At 40.8% G+C, this 22,652-nt stretch overlaps 1 protein-coding gene across 2 annotated transcripts in view; it reads left to right on the forward strand.

The window, feature by feature from the left end:
• LOC126469893 (tyrosine-protein phosphatase 99A-like) overlaps nt 1-22,652 on the forward strand; it is a 483,039-nt gene that overhangs the window by 448,148 nt on the left and 12,239 nt on the right. For both annotated transcript variants that reach the window (XM_050097234.1, XM_050097235.1), the window contains 2 exons: nt 4,084-4,355; nt 4,789-4,924. In XM_050097234.1, the coding sequence (XP_049953191.1) occupies nt 4,084-4,355; nt 4,789-4,924 (408 nt within the window). The remainder of the gene's footprint in view (nt 1-4,083; nt 4,356-4,788; nt 4,925-22,652) is intronic.

Consider the following 22,652-nt stretch of genomic DNA (forward strand, 5'->3'; position numbering starts at 1 on the left):
ACCGACAACTAGCAACAGTGCAAAGTAAAATTACTCAAAAACAGTTCTCCATGTAGAAACAAAGGGAACACTGATGTAGAATGAGGGATGCAGATAAGTGATGAAATCATGACATTGTGAACACAGAAGAAAATGTCATTTCTGTGGTGTTAAGGACACTGAGATTGGAGGAGTGAATGACAAAACCTGATGGCAGTTTAGTACCAAAGATCATCAGAGTTTCGTTCTCAATCCGACAAATAAATTAGCATTTTAAGTGGCATACTCCGTTTCTTGCAAAACTGCAGAGAGATTTGAGATTTGACATAGGGGATTTGGTACATAGCATAGTGGTCAGGAACTATGTGGCACAGCTCTCTTTACTTTATCTATCCAGTTACTTCTATAATCTGCAAGCCACTTAACAGTGTGTAGTAGGGAGTGCTTTATGTATCAGTCTCACTCCCCCCTTTTCCTGTCCTGGTCATGAATGGTTCACAAGAAGAATGATTGCTGGTAAGCCTCTGTGTGGATTGGAATCTCTCTAATTTTATTCTCATGGTCTTTTTGTGAGAGATACACATGATGAAACAATACAGGGTGAACATTAATAAAACTGACAAACTGCAGGGATGGATTCCTGGCTGGAAATGAAGGGAAAAAGGTCCAATGAACATGTGTCCAGAAATGCATCATTGCTAGAGTAGAAGGCACTGTCAGTTGAAAGTTTCTCTGATCATGTGCTGTGTCTGTAGCCCACAGATCACAATTATGCCAGTTCTGGTAAAGGTTGCTTTGTCGGTAAAGAGGACTGATGACACAAAGCCCATAATTGTGATGATCTGGTGAACAAACTATCGAAAAAGTCCTTCCCGTAGAGGGAAACCCACTCCTGATAATCCTTGCACTCTTTGCAGATGATAGGGATAGTAGTAGTTGTCATGCAGGATATATGTAGTTGTAATTAGGCTGACACTATGTTGGCAGGCCACTTGCGTGGAGCTTGTACTAGCATTCTTCTGAATATCCTGTAGAACCCAGTCCTCCAAATCTGGTGTACACACAGTCTGCCACCTCCCTGCACATTCATCTGTCTGGAAGGACTCATGATGACACATATTCCCAAAAAGGGCTTGAAATGTTGTGTGACATGGTTGATATCTGTGAGTGTACTTGTTGTGGTATAGCCGTGTTTCGATCTGCACGGCCATGCACAATCACCATCTTAGCTTGTTACTGACATGAATACCAGACCATTTTGCAGCTTATAGTGCACTGTGTCAATCAAACAGTCTGCAACACACAAGGAACACATGGCATGTGGTCAGAGGAGCTTCCATCTGTCAGCGCCATCTACTGTGGAAATGATGCATCTTTTTTCCTCCATTTTCAATCATAAGTCTGTCCCTGCAGTTTATTCGTTTTATTAATGTTCACCCTGTATACTGGATGACTCTTCTAGGAATGTGCGCTCTTGGAACTTTAGCAGTAATCCACACTATGACACAGAACACCTCCCTCGCAATGTCTGCTGTTGGAGTTGGCTGAGAATCTGTGTGTCACTTTAGTGGTTACTAAATGAACCTGTAATGAAACATGCTACTCTTCTTTGCATCTTCTCTATTTCCACCATAAATCATATCTGGTACAGATCCCAGACAACTGAGCAATATTCAAGTATTGACCAAATGAGGACTTTGTAAGTTAATCCCTTTGTTGATGGACTACATCTCCTGAGCATTCTTCTAATGGATCTCATTCTAGTATCTGCCTTACCTACAATTAATTTTATATGGCTGCTCCACTTTAAATCATTCCGTAACATACTTCTAGATATTTTACGGGAGTAACTGCTTCTATGACAATGCTCCGAGGCACACAGTTCTTGTCATGCAAGATTTTCATGCCAGGAATGGCATACAGCCCTGACCTGGCATCACGAGACTTCTTTCTGTTTCTAAGGATAAAGAGAAGCTTGAATGGACAACATCATGGGTCATTGGAGGGGAGAAAAGAGACTTCAGTGCACCGCCTTAAGGTACTTCCCTATGATGATTTACCGGAATCCTAGGTAAACTAGGTGAAGTATCAGTGATCTGCAGGTGCAGAAGAAATAAACTTTAAAGATTTTAAGTTTTTTTGTTAAAAGGCAATAAATCTCTTTAAGAAAATTATTCTTGGATCTTTTGGAACAGACCCTGTAGATACCTCCGCTTAAAAAGAATGCAAATGGAGAGAACTGTCTACTCAGCAGTCAGAGCTAATGCCAACTCTCGATTTCATACATAAGTGACTTGCGAAGATACTTAGAGATTATATTATAGGGTGACAGTTATTGAACTATATGAAATAAACGTAAATTAGTTACAAACAATGGCATTCAAACACTTTATTCAACATGTTTACATCACTACAGATATTCGGATTTAGGTTATGAAATGTTCGATATATTTGCCACCACTGGCGATGATGTGGTGCAGACAAATAGCGAAATTCTGCATGACCCGCTGAAGTGTCAGAACATCGATGCTGTCAATGACCTCTTGAATGGCTGGTTTCAGCTCAGAAATGGTTTAGGGAATATTTTTGTACACCTTGTCTTTAATACAGCCCCCAAAAAAGTAGTCACATGTATTCAGATCCGAAGAAAAAGGTGGCTAATCAAGGCCCATGCTAGTGGCCTCTGGGTACCCCAGAATGCAGATCTCAAAGTGCTCCTCCAGGACATCAGATATTCTTCTGAATTGATGGGGTCAAGCTCCATCTTGCATGAACCACATCTTGTTAAAATCAGGGTCACTTTGGACAAAGAGTATGAAGTCATCTTTCAAAACCTTCACATACCGTTTGGTAGTCACCGTGTTGTCAAGAAATATCGCACTGATTTTTCCATGACTGGACATTGCACACCACACAGTTTCCCATTGAGGGTGAAGAGACTTTTTGATCATGAAATGTGGATTCTCAGTCCCCCAGATATACCAGTTGCGCCAATTTTCTTATTTGTCAAACCCATCCAAAAGAAAGTGGGCTTTGTCACTAAACCAAACCATACTAATTCCCGTCATGCTCTGCAGCCAACCGTGCAGTTTGAACATCCTATTGCAAACTGTTCAGGTCCACAGCTCGTGGTCTCGCTGTCACATTCTTGCTTCCCGAGCAGGGGTTCCCAGGTTCGATTCCTGGCAGGGTCAGGGATTTTCACTTGCCTCAAGGTGACTGGGTGTTTGTGTTGTCCTCATCATTTCATCATCATTCATGGAAGTGGCGAGATTGGGCTGTGCAAAGGTTGGGAATATCTATGAGCACTGGTAACTGTGCAGTTGAGTGCCCCACACACCAAATATCATCATCATCATCATCAAACTGTTCAGAAGTTACAATGATTTTATTGCCTATAGTTCAGTAAGTGTATCTTCTCAGATTGCTTCACCCCAGAGCATCATACCACAGCTTGTACCTCCTTTCAGCAAATGGATGCAAAAATAATAGAGAAATAAGTGCTGAATGCAACGAAAAATGATGGAAGATAACCAATAGAAGAAAGACCACTAGACCTGATGGGATACCAGTTAGATTCCATATCAAATTTGTGGAAGATGATGAATCTCTTTCAGAAATAGTTTGTGCTAGGTATTTCCAAAACTTACCTGTACTATAAGAATAAATTTAAAGAAATTTAGTTTTTTACCGATGCATACTGACAATCATTTACTCATACTATCTGTAAATGAGAAGAAAGGTATGAAAATAATTTTGCTGTGTTATTTGTCCTCCTCCAACCACTGGAATATAGCTTTTGAAGAGCAAATGTAAGTGTGGGTGAAAAGTAATGAAGATAAAAGATGATTTAGTTGGAAAGGCTATCAAAAAAGAGATGAAACTATTCCAAAGTAGGATGTTGATGAACATTTTATGATGTGTATTTCTATCAGAAAAAACTTATTCTAGTGTTAATGCATTTCAGTAATTTCACAATATTTAATCTTCTCAAGCACTGTGACTAAAAGTAAATGCAACATTTTAAAAACTGTATATTTTTTCCCTGCAGTAGTGAGAATGAGTGTTATTAACTGTTTCTTCCTCCATCTGTGTTGGTTCTAGGACTTTGGAATTTTCTGGCCTATAGAAAATGAAGAAATTGATTGTGAAAATTTCAAAGTGAAGTATGTGGACACTGCAGAAAATGAGACCTGTATGACAATGAATGTTGTACTACAGTCACTCCAAGATGACTATGAACTTACAACACGAATTATTCAGTGTCCAAATTGGCCTCATAACTGCAGTCCAGTCAGTACAGTTTTTCAACTGATCATGCTGGTACAGGAACTGCATTTGCGATTTCAGAATGGACCTGTTGTTATTGTAGACAGGTATGCAACCATTATAACACTGTGCTTCATTACTCAAGAATTTCGGTGGTGTAGTAGAGAAATCTCCTTTTATGTTGTAATATAACCAGTTTTTTTGAGGCAGTGTCTCTCTGTTACTTGTTTTGTTTAGTGTAATAGAATACTGTAATTTCACCTTTTCCGCAGTTCTATAGCTTACTTTGTGTCTGTGGTGTCTCAAAACTGACATAAAAATTAAATGCCATTTGAAATTCCAAATAAGAAAAAAGGAAATTAAACAATTAAAAATTGATGAAGATAGGCAAAAAGTTTATTAGTCAACAATACAAATCAAGATGTAAAATATGCCTGGGTAGAAATTGTAATGTAATATTTAAATCATTTTAAAATATGTAAAAATAGATGACTATGCTCCAAAGAAATAAAATAATATATTGTTTCTGGTTTCTCTCAGGTATGGAGGAACAGAGGCTGCTACCTTCTGTTGCTTGATGACTATGTTCAAACAACTTAAATTTGAAAGCTCTGCAGATCTTTATATGTATGCAAAATTGTATCATAACAAACGTCCTGGAATTTGGAGAAGCAAGGTATGTGTGCTATTTTTTATACAACAGCATATTTATCTGAATACTGTTATTCAGTAAAAGTTCAGGTACTGCACTGACACTTACCATAACACAGATATTCATTTTTTGATTTATCACTCTGCATATATCCTGGCATTATAAATTTTCTTTGGGTGATCTTTTCATGGTTCTACAGGTCTGCCTGTTCTTTCTCAGTTGTACTAACATGTTGAAGTTCCAAAATAAAATTCATCTTTTAATACAAAATAGGCTTTAGGTAGAAAGTGGATGTGAAGAGAGAAGCAGTGATGAAGTAATAGCAGGTATGCTGAAAGATGTGAAAAGAGTGGGTAGTGACATTCTTCTGATAAAGACTACAACATTAAAAATAAATAAAGCTAGTGACACTTTCATTGTTTTATAACTGCTCAGAACTTTCAAGTTCTATAAGAGTGTTGTGATATCACAATGTAGATGTGAAAGAGTCACAAGAAGAGTAGTTGTGAGGAGGGAAAAGGAAGTAACTGGTGTTTTGGAGAAAACAGCAGCATTCGTCTTAAAACAACATCCGTCCATTATGGGAATACACAAAGATGATATATATCTAAATACATATATGCCTTTTGAGGTTCAATAATGCATACCAAATTTAATGAGGTGTTTCAAATGCCAGAGAGATGGCTTTTTACTGTTTCATTTATAGAACATTGAGGTACTTCCTTGGGAGTTTCTTCTCCTTGAGGATTTTAATACCCAACATACTGTTTGCCCCCCCCCCCTCCCCCTGACCCCTCCCACTATGCTTACTCCACGTGCCAAGAATTTGAGAACATCACTCTGTCTAGGCCAAATGGCACACTTCAGCTTGGCAACATGGTCATTGGCTCAGTAACAGGACCCTTTCAGCTATTGCTGTCTTTCAGTTCACTTGCCTGCTCTTGCAGGCACTGATTGCTGGGAAGCTAGTACCAATTTAGATTCGGGGAAATAATTCCCAATCTGGTTACACCTTGTGGAAAGAGCTGTCCTAAAAGGAATCTTACAAAATTGGTCAGCAGAGCAAGCTGTACACTGTACATCCATCTAGTGATATTTGTACACGAAGGCAGCATCCAGGAGTGGGTGAACTACATCACACCACTGCTGGTACATCTATCCTAAAGGCCTCGAGAAAGGAAAGCAGGGAGCCTGTAAGCTAGTGGAACTGCAAATGTCACTGTGCAATCAGAGACAGGCAGATGGCACTGCAAATTGATAAGTTCAGACTATCGTGAGAGAACGTAGCATTTTTCCTAATAATTCACATTTTATATACAAAGAAGCACTTTATCACTTTATTCAAAAGAATGGTGTCTCCCCAAGGAAGAATTAGAAGTGTTAACCTTTTAATAGTATATCATTTGGATGTAAAGTCCTGTTGAGTGTTCTTTGCAAGTGAGCAATTTCTTTATTTTTCTCTTTGTTCTTCAGTGATTCAGCCACATGTCATCAGCTTCAACTGATGCTCAAAAAGTTGGAGAAATGGGTGAAGAATACTGGGTTCAAGTTTTCTGCAGACTGACTTGTGGACATCTATTTTAATCATTCACACAATGCTTTTTTCCATACCTGATTTGCCGATAAGGGGACTCCTCTATCTTTTAAGAATTTGGTGAGTTCCTGTGTCTTATCCCAGACAACAGGCGTATTGGCTGCCACATTTGAGATACCTTAAAGCAAGATCGGTGAATCCACTTCACACACTGAAATGCTTAGTGTCAAAATTTAGTGATGGGGGGAGGCAAAAGGGGGGGGGGAGTGGCAACAGTTTTATAGAAGCTTCATTCTGTTCTGCCATAATTATTGATGTACTATACATGGATTTGTGTGAACTTCGTATATTAAGATGTGCAGTCTATCATTAGGGCATTAGGTTGACTGCTTGGTTTTACAGAACAAGCTTCATACATGGCATATATGCTGAAGCTGGGGAAAAAAGCATTATCCATTTTCCAGCAGCTCCTGATAATACATGCAAGTACGGACATCACTCCATTGTCCAATAACATCAGTTGCCCATCTGTGTATTGAATACTTATATGCATGATTCCCTAACCCCACCAGACCATTTCATTTTCTAATGAAACAGCACCTAATGCAATTTAGCAGACATAAATATTTTACCTCAGTGTAAGAGTAGGCCTCTGCCCTGACTTTTAGAAAGGACTAGAAGGTTTTTCAATGTAAAGCAGTAGAGTAAGCTCTGTACTTCAAGTCGTAGTTTGAAATTCAAATTTTGTGAGATTATGAAATAAAGCTATGATTTTGAAATTGGAGACACAAAAGCGAGTCAAAGCAGGTGAATTGTGTGTGATGTACAATTGTATTCACTGACCACATCTCCTGAATTTGCTATTTTTTATGCTGAATGTCATGATGTCCTGCAGCCTTGGAATATCTGCAGCAAAAGAGGCTCTGGAGCATTTGGGATACTCTTTATCAGTTGCAGTAGCAAGATAAGGTAGTGACATTTCGCTGCATACCTCCCATGTTGGAGTCGAGAGAAGTAAAATAGATGGAATGAATAAGGAAACTTTTGGGGAGCTGACCAAAATATAGTGTGCCATCCCCCTGCATACCATTACTGTGTTGTCGAATTATATGTTCATGAGCCAATGGGAAAACACTTATTGCTTACAACTGATAATAAGCTGTGAAATTTGAAGTCGGCATCAATACAAACAGCTGTCTCCATCCAGCAATATAAAGAGATGAAGTTGTTTTAACATACTTGCATATTCATGATTGTCTATGTTGGTTAAACTTGTGATGTACTAATTTCAGTGAAACATATTTTAACCAGTTTTACTTATATGCTGGTAGTAGAGACATAAATGAGAACTTCCGTGCCACTGCAGGATGAGTGTGAAATGACATTTTAAGCTTTTGTGTATTATCATAACTCCTCCCTAAGCTATTAAGTAGAAGATTTCATTGTGCTGCAGAAGGTCTGGTTCATCCCTGATGTTGCATGATCAGTAAGCCACAAGCATATGTGTATTTAATTATGCGTTATATCTTTATTTGGTTGATGGGCAGTGATCCACATGTACATCAGAAACAATTTTAAATACTGTTACATTTTTATTGCATTATCAATTGAGTAGAATTTTGTCTTGTGACTTGCTTCAAGTGTAGTAAAAACAAAGATATTGTAAATTTTACACTAAAGGAAAGGTGCTGAAAATGTGAATACTGAATGCTCAAACAGCTGATCAACCAGCCAATCAACCAACTGAAAGTAATTATATTAATGGAAGCCATTAGGAAGAGAATAAGAGATTAAGCTTAAATATACCAAGAAAAATAAATAGCATCAAATTAATTAATGTCACAAAATAGAGAAGTGTTTCATAAGTACTTCATTGTAGTTAAAATACCAATATGAATTCTTTTTACATTTGCTTTTTCAAATTAAATTTCCAGTACTTATCATATGTAAGGATACAAAAACTTAGAAGAAGGCACATGAAAAGAGTGAAGCCATAAACAATTAAAACAGTTTTCCAGCTGTCTGCAATCTTCATAATCAGTTAATACTATAAACAAGAAATTCATATATGACAGTCCCAGATAATACTGAATATCGTTAAAAATTCATGGCCTTCAAGGAAGCTGAAATGTCACAAATATCATACAGTCACAATTAACTGAAAACATTAATCTCTTGTTATTTTTCACCAACACCTCACATATCAATAAAATAGAGAGGAGAAGCACTTAGTACATAGCAAAAGTTAAGCTGTGTCACGCACACCCACTATTGTCTTCTAACCACTCCGTCATAGGCCGTGCACTATGAACAGGTGCTCGGTCGTGTTGAAAGATGCAGTCACCATCCCCGAATTGCTCTTCAACAGTGGGAAGCAAGAAGATGCTTAAAACATCAATGTAGGCCTGTACTGTGGTAGTGTCATGCAAAACAAAAAGGGCTGAAAGCCCCCTCCATGACAAACATAACCACACCATAACACCACTGCCTCTGAATTTTACTGTTGGCACTACACATGCTGGCACTCGCAATACCCATACCCTGCCATTGGATCGCCACATTGTGTACCATGATTCGTCACTCCACACAACATTTTTCCACTGTCCAATCGTCCAATGTTTACGCTCCTTACATCAAGCGAGGCATTGTTTGGCATTTACCGGTGTGATGTGTGGCTTATGAGCAGCTGCTCGACCATGAAAGCAAAGTTGTCTCACCTTCCACCTAACTGTCATAGTACTTGCTGTGCAGCCTGATGCAGTTTGGAATTCCTGGGTGATGGTCTGGATAGATGTCTGCCTATTACACATCACGACCCTCTTCAACTGTCGGCAGTCTCTGTCAGTCAACAGACGAGGTCGGCCTGTACGCTTTTGTGCTGTACGTGCCCCTTCACGTTTCCACTGCACTATCACATCAGAAACAGTGGTCTTAGTGATGTTTAGGAGTGTGGAAATCTCATGTACAGATGTATGACACAATTGACACCCAATCACCTGACCACATTTGAAGTCCCTGAGATCCGCGGAGAGCCCCATTCTGCTCTCTCACAATTTCTAATGACTACTGCGGTCACTGATATGGAGTACCTGGCAGTTGGTGGCAGCACAATGCACCTAATATGAAAAACATATGTTTTTGAGGGTGTTCAAATGGTTCAAATGGCTCTGAGCACTATGGGACTTAACATCTGTGGTCATCAGTCCCCTAGAACTTAGAACTACTTAAACCTAACTAACCTAAGGACATCACACACGTCCATGCACGAGGCAGGATTTGAACCTGCGACCGTAGTGGTCACGCGGTTCCAGACTGAAGCGCCTAGAACCGCACGGCCACACCAGCCGGCTTTTGGGGGTGTCCGGATACTTTTGATCACATAGTGTATTAGTTGCAAGCTACTCATGGATCCTGTCACAGAACACCTTTTCAAAAACAGTCGTGTATTGTATCTATAAACGCGCGCACACACACACACACACACACACACACACACACACACACACACACACACACCTGTAATGGACTGGCCTGCACAGGATCCTCACCTGAATTCTGTAGAACACTTTTGGGATGTTTTCGAAAGCCAACTTTGTGCCAGGCCTCACGGACCAACATCGATACCTCTCCTCAGTGCTGCACTCCATGAAGAATGGGCTGCCGTTCCCCAAGAAGCCTTCCAGCACCTGATTGAATGTCTGCCTGTAAGAGTGGAAGCTGTCATGAAGTCTAAGGGTGGGCCAACACTATATTGAATCCCAGCATTACTGATGGCGGGCGCCATGAGCTTGTAAGTCATTTTGAGCTAGGTGTCCAGACACTTTTGATGACATAGTGTAGCCCACTGATATTTTCAAATCCTGTAATGTCCAGCAAGTAGAAAAATTGTCATTACATTTTGAGTGCAGTGAAGAAACAAAATTTAACTTCTAGGCCTGTGTTTGTACATCTTATAAGATATTATCAGGGAACCTGAAACATTATGGTCTCAATTGCATGCTTCTTGCAGCGACAGAACTGTATCACCAGTGAAACAGAATGTTCCATTGAGAGATTCCTTCACAGTAATTATACTGAAAATTTAAGAAATATAATAACAGTGTTTCAAGAATTGTTATTCCACACTGAGCTTTCATTAACCCATATAAATCATGTGCAAAGGGCCTTAAAATTTGTGGCAAGAATTATAAGAAATGACTAAATTCTTTTAACAGCCAAGCACAAGAATCCCACTCTTTGAATCATGGCCCGCACCTCATGGTCTGGTGGTTAGTGTCACAGCCACTAGAGATTGCACGGCATTGGGTTCAATTCCCGGCAAAGTTGGAGGTTTTGTTTACTCGGGGACAATGTGTTTGTGTAATCTTAATCGTTTATCTCGTCTTCATTAGAAAGACATGCAAGTCACTGAAATGGTGTCAAATAGAAAGACTTGCTCCAGGCAGCCGAACAACCCCAGAGAGGGTCTCCAGGCCAGTACTGGCATATGATCATTTCATTTCATTGGATCACAGGAAACGTTTTAGTCCTTAATTCTCAAAAATTCAAAAAATAATATTCCACGCAAATGCTGTTGGCTTATTGATTCTGACCAATATTAAATAACATTTTGTTTATAAATTTGTTCATGTTCAGTGCATCAGGCAGAGCAGAAAAATGTGTATTGCATGAGTAAGAATGCATCCTTTTGCAACTACCATCAGATATTATAAAACTTTTTGATCTCTAATGAAATGTCATCTTCACCAAATGTTTTAATTAAGATGATGTACTCCAGAACAAACTGCTTTATTTTAGATCAGATAATCTTGCTTTTTGAGGAAAAGTGTCACTATGTTGGCACACTTACAGAGATACTTACAGGTCTAGTTTGACAGTGATGGGAAAGGCAGTTGGCTGGCCTGAAGTAATTTAGAGAAACCACAGAATACCTAAACCAGGATGGCCAGATGAAGACTGGAGCCTCCTTTAGGAGGTGATAGTGCGAATAATTCAAATAAGACATTTCATGTTGTATGTCCAATATTTAATGGTTGAAGAGACACGGCTGATTAAATAGATAAGTTTTTATATCACTTATTGCTTCTCCAGTTCTTATGGGTTTATTTATTGATTGCCATTATTGCTTTGAAGTTCCAGCTAGGAAGTTTTACTTGAGATTTTGTCAATTGTTATTGTGATTATGATTTGTTAGCCAATTCTACTGTATCATTTAACCATGCTGCACGGATTTAAAAATTCTGAGTATGCCAATATGGTATTCGTGTATGGGTTTTGTAGTGGAATCACTGCTGCTGCTTGAAGAAAATATGACAAACGATTTCCTGACAGCAGAATACTAGATTCTACATGGTTCACTCACATTTTCACTAAATTGTGCCAGACTAATGCAGTGCCCAGCAACTGTATTTCATCTGAACATGCAAATAAATAAACTGTTGATGAACTGGAAAACATTATTCAGTTGGTAGATCATAGTCCTTCAACACGCACACACAGAATTTCTGCACATATCAGTGTTCAGCATACAGGAATATGGTGGATATTACATATGCATGGCCTGTATCCTTATCATTTACAGTGGATTCAATACCTCCAAGAAGGAGATGAAAGTAGGCGACTGGAATTTAGTCACTGATTAATTGAAAATCACTGAGTAACCTCATTAATACTGTGTACTGATGAAGCCACTTCCACTCACAACAGTATCAATAATGTGCGTAACTTACACTGGTGGTGTGACAAAACCCATGTGCCTTTGAGGAGACAAATTTTCAAGAATGCTTCTATGTAAATGTGTAGTGTGCCATGATAAACAGTCAGTTGATTGGGCCTGTTGTGTTACTACATTGTCTAACAGGAGCTAGACTTCCTCGAAAATGAGTTTCTAGCATTATTGCAAGAGCTTCCTTTGATTTCTAGCATGAGAGTGGCCCTGCACATTCTAATCATCAGGTGACGCGTCCTCTAAACCTAACATTCCATGGAAGATGGATCAGCAGAAATGGTCATGTTTCTTGGCCACTGAGGTCCCTTAACCTTACCCCTTAAGATGTTACCTGTAAGGTGGTTGAAAGGTGAAGTTAACAAAGAAAAAGTAAACATGAGACACAAATTGATCATTTGGTGTTGCCAAGAGAGTTAGAAAGTGCATTGAGGTAGGAAGGGGAATTTATGAAAAGCAACTTCGAGCTTAATCATTTTGCTTTGCGCAACACCTTCCATGAGTATTTGTAAGTGTTGCATTCTAACACATCACTATTACCAATAACGGTTGGGCATATATTACTTGGAATGTTTTATTTGAATTAGTCTATAATGCCACCAGCTAAAATATTTGCCATTCTTCCTGAAATAGCCTAACATAAACTACCCAATACAAGGTACTTTAATTTTTTATTTTATTTCCAGACTAGTGTCAGGAACATCTTCAGTGCCATTTTATATTTACTGTTTTCTTTAGCACATGCCCAAGACAATTGTTGATAACATTAATGTTGTTTGTAAGTTGGTTGGTTGGTTGTGGGGAAGGGACCAAACAGCGAGGTCATCCGTCCCATCGGATTAGGGAAGGATGGAGAAGGAGGTCAGCAATGCCCTTTCAAAGGAACCATCCTGGCATTTGCCCGAAGTGATTTAGGGAAATCACAGAAAACCTAAATCAGGATGGCCGGATGAGGGTTTGAACCGCTGTCCTCCGAAATGCGAGTCCAGTGTGCTAACCGCTATGCCACCTCGCTCGGTCATTGGTTGTAAGTGTAAGCTTCTGCAAAGATTGTCACTGTCAATAAAATTCTTCAGGGTACATGACTGGATTATCAATATATAAAATTCCAGAATGTTTTGACCACTGTTGCAAATGGCCTTCCTCAGGGTGGTTTGCTTACTGCTGAATGAGAAAAAACTGACGGGGGAGCTGTTGGCCGTCATTTATTGGTATTTGCCTTTTTTCTTGTTACTGGTAGAAATAGAAATCCCTACCATATTTACAAGGGATCACTGAATATGTGGGCAAAATATTCCATCAAGCAGGTATCAAGCCAATTTTATGAAGTAGAGAGGAAACAAAAGATGTATTCGGTCAACAAAAGATGCAGTCGACAAGCTACTTACTGCTGGAGTCTACGAAATCGGCTGCGAGTGTGGACCGGTGTATTTAGATGAGATGGAGCAACTGATTAGCACACAGATATCGGATCATGAGAGATTCATACACCTAAGCCAACACCACAAGTCATTGCTGGCAGAGCATTGGATGAGTACAGAAAACAGGTAACATTTCGAGAAGCCTATGTAATGGCAAAACAGCCTCTTATCTCAAGGAAGAAGGTTGGAGAAGGGTAGAAATAACCAAGTGACTTGCAAACATGAATAGAGAAGATGGGTGCAGACTTCCGTTGTCTTGGCTGCCAGCAGTAACATTGCTGAGGGATGACAGCTCTTGAAAGCAACACGCAAAGTTATGTGGGAGACCATAGGGACTGTTGGTATTCAAAGTACTGGTGTGCCTCAGCCAGCACTAGGAACAAGTAAGCAAGTGCCACGCCATAACTGCTGCCTATTTCTCATTTGCCTATTTCCACCAGTGGAATCAACTACAGAAAATGCCAATAAGTGACATGTAATGCCCCTCCTCCTCATTCTCAATACCCAATCAAATTATGAAAACAGCTTCTTCTACTGGTATATGAGAAGTACAGTTTTTGTCATTCAGCAGTAAAGCAAAACACCCCAAGGAAGGCCATTTGCAATACCAGATTAAACATAAGAGAATATTATGTATTGACAATACCGTCACATACATTGTAGAATTTCATTGACATTAATGTTGTTGTCCATGGGTGTAAAGTGCATCACCCTAGCCAATTGCACAACACCAAAAATTAATTGCTGATTGCCATGCTTATATAAGTGAATAATTACTTGAATGTTACCAGCAGTTGTCTTTGTCCTGTGCTATTAAAAAAATAAATAAATAAAAATAAAAAACAACACTATTTGAAATGCCTCTGAAGCTCGCCATTTACCAAATAAGTCAGGTAATAAAATAAAAAATAATAATTATGACTCTATTAGGCATTAATGTAATATTATGATATAGTTTCAATTATCACATACATAACATTGTCATACAAATTTCAGAGCAGGGTTTGTATCCTGATGCAACAATCTTGTAAGAAGCAGTAAATAACATCAGGCAGGAAAGTGCACAGCCGCCACTACTCAGTAGTTTTTTTTTTTTTTTTTTTTACTTTTGAGATTCTCCTAAACTGTATGAGCCTTGGGAACTGAAAATTCCTGTTAGCACTCTGTACTGGGATATATAGAAGAAAACATGTCAATTGTTTATTTCTTTTGCGCCCATCTATAGGCATTGTATGGGAATATTTATAATCTATATACACTTTGAAAAATATTGGACCCATAAAAAAAGCAAACAGTGTACTGTTGTAACCTTATTAACTTCTGATGTTCAAATTTGTTTCTTCAGATGAAACTGCACAGTTTTATGGTTCCAGAATGGTAGTTCTAGATGAGTCGTTCTGCTTTTTTTGTATTCTTCATAAGATAATACATTTTGAGCTAATGCTACATTATTAAAAAACATTTACTTAAAACATCCACAACTTAATAATGCTACAACACTAAATATTCACAAGCAGCACAAATTTAAAAAAAAAATTGACTTATGTTCTATATGCCTGATATACACTCCTGGAAATTGAAATAAGAACACCGTGAATTCATTGTCCCAGGAAGGGGAAACTTTATTGACACATTCCTGGGGTCAGATACATCACATGATCACACTGACAGAACCACAGGTGCATAGACACAGGCAACAGAGCATGCACAATGTCGGCACTAGTACAGTGTATATCCACCTTTCGCAGCAATGCAGGCTGCTATTCTCCCATGGAGACCATCGTAGAGATGCTGGATGTAGTCCTGTGGAACGGCTTGCCATGCCATTTCCACCTGGCGCCTCAGTTGGACCAGCGTTCGTGCTGGACGTGCAGACCGTGTGAGACGACGCTTCATCCAGTCCCAAACATGCTCAATGGGGGACAGATCCGGAGATCTTGCTGGCCAGGGTAGTTGACTTACACCTTCTAGAGCACGTTGGGTGGCACGGGATACATGCGGACGTGCATTGTCCTGTTGGAACAGCAAGTTCCCTTGCCGGTCTAGGAATGGTAGAACGATGGGTTCGATGACGGTTTGGATGTACCGTGCACTATTCAGTGTCCCCTCGACGATCACCAGTGGTGTACGGCCAGTGTAGGAGATCGCTCCCCACACCATGATGCCGGGTGTTGGCCCTGTGTGCCTCGGTCGTATGCAGTCCTGATTGTGGCGCTCACCTGCACGGCGCCAAACACGCATACGACCATCATTGGCACCAAGGCAGAAGCGACTCTCATCGCTGAAGACGACACGTCTCCATTCGTCCCTCCATTCACGCCTGTCGCGACACCACTGGAGGCAGGCTGCACGATGTTGGGGCATGAGCGGAAGACGGCCTAACGGTGTGCGGGACCGTAGCCCAGCTTCATGGAGACGGTTGCGAATGGTCCTCGCCGATACCCCAGGAGCAACAGTGTCCCTAATTTGCTGGGAAGTGGCGGTGCGGTCCCCTACAGCACTGCGTAGGATCCTACGGTCTTGGCGTGCATCCGTGCGTTGCTGCGGTCCGGTCCCAGGTCGACGGGCACGTGCACCTTCCGCCGACCACTGGCGACAACATCGATGTACTGTGGAGACCTCACGCCCCACGTGTTGAGCAATTCGGCGGTACGTCCACCCGGCCTCCCGCATGCCCACTATACGCCCTCGCTCAAAGTCCGTCAACTGCACATACGGTTCACGTCCACGCTGTCGCGGCATGCTACCAGTGTTAAAGACTGCGATGGAGCTCCGTATGCCACGGCAAACTGGCTGACACTGACGGCGGCGGTGCACAAATGCTGCACAGCTAGTGCCATTCGACGGCCAACACCACGTTTCCTGGTGTGTCCGCTGTGCCGTGCGTGTGATCATTGCTTGTACAGCCCTCTCACAGTGTCCGGAGCAAGTATGGTGGGTCTGACACACTGGTGTCAAGGTGTTCTTTTTTCCATTTCCAGGAGTGTAGACAGACTTTGATTCCACTATACTTCATTAAAATCTTTGGAAGTGCAATACACTGCCAGTGTATCTCTTATCTCGGCAAAGCACTTCATTTTTGACAGCAGCATAAAGTTCCAGGTAGTGCATACTCTGCCTACCACATAAGCATTTGGACAACTTAATTTTAAATCCATTTTTGCTACATAATTTTTTCACAGACCTATGAAATTGGTATATTGCTAAATTAAATGCACACAAATACAGAGTTGTATATTCAGGTTGTAAAAATCTATGTATAAAAACTTTTGGAGTGTTTAGAAGAGATAAAAAGCAACACTCTTTTATGTGACAAAAATTTCATAGGTTAACATTTTCCTCACTAGGGGTTCATGAAGATTTCAACGCTAGTGATGTTTAGAGATTGTGCCCAAAGTGCTGTATGATGAATATTGTTTTAGTGCTGTTGGTGAAAATGTTGTGCATTTGCATTAATGCACAACTGGCATCTGTGGTTGTTTAACTTGTTCAAAACAACTAGGTGTTTCACAAATAAGTCTGCAATCAAATGGGTAACCAGCTCATCTGGAGTGCATATCAGTGTCTCGTACATCTCACATTTCATCTCTCCCCACAAAAAGGAATCCATAAGAGTGAGATCAAGAGAACTTGATGGCCACAGTACTGGCTCAACTTTTCAAATCGAACAGTTGCGCACATGTGTTTTTTTTTTTTTTTTTCTCACATAAAAAAAGTGTTTATTTCTCTCACATCTAAATACACTACAGATCTGTATGTGTAGTTTTTTTGGACCCTGTATATGTGTTAGAAGTTTTTATGAAAAGCAAAGAAGTTGCTACTCACCATATAGCAGAGATACTGAGTTGCAGATAGGCACAACAAAAAGACAGTCACAATATAAGCTTTTGGCCAAAAGGACTTTGTCAAAAATAGATGACAAACACATGTGTGTGTGTGTGTGTGTGTGTGTGTGTATTTGTCATCTATTTTTGACAAAGGCCTTGTTGGCTGATAGCTTATACTGTGACAGTCATTTTGTTGTGCCCATCTGCAACTCAGCATCCCCACTATATGGTGAGTACCAACTTTACTTTTCATAATATTGTCGCATAGAAGAAGATGTAATTAGATGAATGATCAACACTTACTTCACTTAACGAAGGTTTATTTAGCACCTGCACAAACAAGAGCACAGAGCGAACTCCCTCCAGCCAGAACACATACGGTATATATACAGTTACAGAGCATTCCAGTACAATGATTCTTGACATTTGTGGATACTTCTAGAATGTATTGAACCAAATATAGAAATTAAAATTTTACAGTTCGGGTGAGTTTTGAACTCCCTACCCACCATGTAACAGTCTAGTATCATAACCACTACACCATGGTTACTGTCCTACTCAGCTTCCTCTGCGACACTGCTCCCTCCGTAGGAGAACAGCGTCTCGGTGTTACATCCTCCTAGTCTGGGAAGAGTCGTCGATCCTGCATACTCCGACTCTCGATGACTGATGTTCGCCCTGGTGGTGATCTTCTCAGAACTTCCTTTGGAGCTACGCTCTTTGTCACCTTTCCGCTTGTTGCCTGTTGCTGGAGCTTTGAATTTACCCTGAGTTGGGGGATCCTTATAGGGCTTCATTTGAAGAACGTGGACTGCATCTTTGATCTTTCATCGTCTTGTGTCAGGGTCGAAATCTTCAACTTCATAAGTAACATCAGAGAACTGTTTTACCTTATAAGGTCCAAAGTAACGCCTGAGGAGCTCCTCAGAGACACCAACCTTCCGAACAGGAGTGAAGATCCAGACGAGGTCACCAGGCTGGTAGACAACAGGGCGGTGGCTCGCATCATACCTTCAGTGATCATTTTCTTGAGCTTGCAGCGTGCGGAGTCAAGCTAACTGCCTTCCTCAGCTCTGGTTAACACCTGGTCGATGTAGTCATCATCCACATCATCAGGATGTAATGGAAACACAGTGTCCATCATCATAGTTGTGTCACACCCATGCACAAGAAAAGATTGCATAAATCCTGTGGTGTCTCGTTTGGCGGTGTTGTAGGCAAACATCACGAAAGGCAGCACCTCATCCCAGTTGCTCTGCTCAACACTGATGAACATTGATAGCATGTCGACCAAGGTCTCATCAAGGTGTTCAGTAAGCCCTTTAGTTTGCGGATGGTAGGCAGTCGTCATGTGATGAGTAATGTTGCGCTGACGGTTTATCTCTGTCACAAGATTTGATTCAAAAATTTTCCCTCGATCTGTAATGAACATCCTTGGGGCACCACATTTTGATACAATGTCTTCCACTATGAATTTGGCTACCTCGAATGCTTCGGCTGTTTTCATGGCTTTTGTAATGGCATAGCGTGTTAGATAATCAGTGCAAACAATAATCCGTCTATTGCCACTAGCAGACATTGGAAATCATCCGAGGAGGTCAATCCCAACATGCTGGAAAGGCGTTTTGGCTAATGGAATTGGTATGAGTCAGCCAGGTGGTTTCTGAGGAACTGCCGTTCTTCTCTGGCACTCTTGACAGTGCGACACATAATGACAAACACTCTAAATAAACCTAACCAGAAAAATCTCTTGTAGATCCTATTGTATGTCTTAATAAATTCTAAATGTCTGGCATCAGGTATGTCATGGAATTTCTGTAGAACATCTAAGCACATGTGTTTAGGAATCACTGGTAGTCACCTCTTTCCAAATGGATCGAAGTTTTTCTTGCAAAGTAATCCATTAACTACCTTAAATTGTCCTTTCACATCCTTTGACCAATTTAAGGCAAGCATAATTCGAGATATCTTGGCATCCTCCTTCTGCTCAGCAGAGAGATCCTGGAGTGCAGCGAGACAGCCACTATCTTATCAAAGTCTTGATGGTCTTGCACAGGGTTTCTTGAGAGACAGTCAGCATCTTGGTGTTTTCTTCCACTAATGTACACTTTGGTAATGTCATACTCTTGAAGATTTGGTGCCCACCAGGTGAGTTGCCCTGTTGGATCCTTAAGACCTGTCAACCAACAAAGTGAATCATGGTCTGTAACAACTGTCAAAATTTGCACATGGCCCAGATCACAGCAAGACATTCTCTTTCTGTAGTTGAGTAGTTTCTCTTGGCTTTTGTAAGTATCCTAGAAGCATAGGCTATAATCTTCTCTTTTCCATCTGAAATTTGCACCAGAACAGCACCGACCCCATGCCTACTGGCATCTGTGTGTAGTTCTGTAGGTGCTCTCTCATCATACAGAACAAGTACAGGGTCAGTCGTCAGAGCTTTTTGCAGCACATCGAAAGAATCTTGTTGAGCACTACCCCAGACAAATTTAGCATCGGCTTTTAACAACTCTTGGAGTGGTCTGGCTTTGATACAAAAGTCTTTGATAAAACGACAGTAATACCAACATAATCCGAGGAAGCTTCTCACATCACTAATACTTTTAGGAATAGGAAATTCCATTACAGATCTCACCTTTTCTGCATCTGACCGGACATCTTCGTTTGACACAAGGTGTTCAATATTTTGAATTATTTTGCTCCATAGAGAGACTTTCTTGGATTAAGTTTCTGTCCGCCTTGTTGGAGACACTTAAGAATGGCCCTCAGTCATTTTACGTGTTCATCAAATGTCTCTGAGAACACTACAATGTCATCTTAATAACAAAGACACATCATCCACTTCAGGTGACTTAGTAATTATCCATCATCCATTAAAAAGTTGCTGGTGCATTACACAAGCCAAATGGCATTAACTTAAACTCATACAGGCCTTCAGGGATGATGAATGCAGTTTTCTCACGATCAGCCTAATCTACTTTGATTTGCCAGTATCCTGTGTAAATGTCCATGGCTGAGAAAAACTTAGCCCCCTTCAGACAATCTAGTGTATCATCAATTTGTGGAAGAGGGTAAACATCCTTTTTAGTCATCAAGCTTCCTGTAATCAACACAAAAGCACCAACTGCCATCCTTCTTCCTGACGAGAACCACTGGTGACATCCATGGGCTTTTCGAAGGCTGAATGATGTCATTCTTCATCATTTTATCTACCTTGTCCCGAATTATTCAATGTTCTGTTGCTGACATGTGGTATGCTTTCTGGCTTATTGGTTGATGATCTCCAGTGCTAATCCACTGCTTCACCGCCGACTTGTCTAATTTTCTCTTCACCTGTGGATTGAAGTATTCAGAGAACTCTTGAAGAATGGCAAATAGGTTCTTCTGTTATTTCTTAGTGAGATCTGGTGATAGTCAAGCTAGAAGATCTTGTCTCATAGTGGTAGTGCCAATTTTTCCCACAGACTTGGCATGAGAGCTTTCTATGATGCTCCGCTGTTTGGCAATTTACGGCTCAGTGTTTGCTATGCACATGCATCTTGGAAGGATCTGTGATTCTCGGTGACAGTTAACTATCCACGGTTCACCAAATCCATTCTTAAACAAGATGACAGAGGCTGGGATGACCAAGTTATTCTTCAGTGGTATGCCTCTCTTACATTCCACTACAAGATCCATGGGTTGATGCGTGGCATGACACATGACAGTTACCTTTCTAGCACTGACTGCAGGAATGATCACTTCATCCAGCACACTCGGATGTGCATCTTCCTGTCCACAGTATCTCATCTCATCTAGCATAATCTTCGGGCAACCACAATCTATAATTGCCTGAGAAGCTTTCAAAAAGTCCCATAGGAGAATGACGTCATGACTACACTCTTGTAAGACAATGAATTCTAATGGCTGTGTATGGCCACTTGTACCCATATGAATGACACATCTTCCTGTAGGTTTTACATATTTCCCATTAGTCACCTTCAGCAGAGAGGTTTTGTTGGAACAGAAAAGGGTGGTAATGACAGTGGCACGTAAAGTGCCCTCCGCCACACAGTTGGGTGGCTTGCGGAGTATAAATGTAGATGTAGATGTAGATATGGTTTTCTGCAATTGGCAATGGTACTTCTCGGAAATGACTGAATATGATGCTCCAAAGTCCACAAGAGCTTTAGCTGGGTGGCCATCCATCAGGATATTGACATAGTTTCCTATCATTTTTGTAGTGATCGACGTCGGAGGATTTTTCTCTTCGGCGGCCTCACCTCCAAGGAAGGTATGGCGGCTAGGTGATTGGCTGGAGCTTCTAAACGGTAATGGAGACCTTGATCAGCATGTTGGGGAGCGTCCTCTCCAGCGGCTAGTTTGCAGCGATGGTAACCTACATCGTCCTGCACCCACATCTTCTTGTTCATCTTCGTCATACGAGTTGGCTTCGGCTAAGATCGGTCTGCTGTCTTCTGGCGTGGGCATCATCACATATCCACCACCTTTCTCGTCAGTAGCGCACCACATGTCCTGGTCGTCTGCAGTGGAAAAATACTGGTTGGTTATCCTGGGTCCTCCAGGCCTCAGTCTTCCTTGGTGCCCAAAAAGGTTCCTCATGCGGCATTGTAGTAAAGTAACTTTGTCTGGGTCTCAACTTTTTCACCATTTTAAAAGGAAATGAAGGACAAGAGATTGGGTTCAATGTCTGTTCCATTTCCTCCCCTATGATCTCTTGAAGGGTCTCAGTTTTTTGCTCGCCATGCAATCCAAGTGCCTTCTGAACTTCCTCTCTTACTATCTGATGAAGAACACTTGTGTAATCAGTTGCTTCCTCCATCACAGATATTGATATGACATTTGGAAGCCGTTCAAACTTTTTGCGTGTAATTCTGGTTTGATGCATTGTCTCGATATACTTGGCACCATTTTATGAAGTCATCTGCTGTGGAAACCTCCTTCAGGAAAACGGCTTGATACATGTCCTCAGCAACACTCTTCATGAGATGTGCAACCTTATCTTCCTCCTTCATTCTAGGATCCACTATTTTACACAGCTCCAAAACTTCTTATATGTAGGATGCTGTAGTTTCTATTGGACGCTGTGCCCTGCACTTTAATTTATCTTCAGATTTGCACTTCTGTCGTTGTGTGTCACCGAAATACTTGTGCAGTTCTACCTGGAATACTTGCCAGCTTGTGAACTTCTCCTTTTTGTTCTCATACCATTGCTTGGCAGTGCCCTCCAAGTAGAAAAACACAT

Source organism: Schistocerca serialis, chromosome 3 (genome assembly GCF_023864345.2).
Source record: "Schistocerca serialis cubense isolate TAMUIC-IGC-003099 chromosome 3, iqSchSeri2.2, whole genome shotgun sequence".
Lineage (NCBI taxonomy): Eukaryota > Metazoa > Arthropoda > Insecta > Orthoptera > Acrididae > Schistocerca > Schistocerca serialis.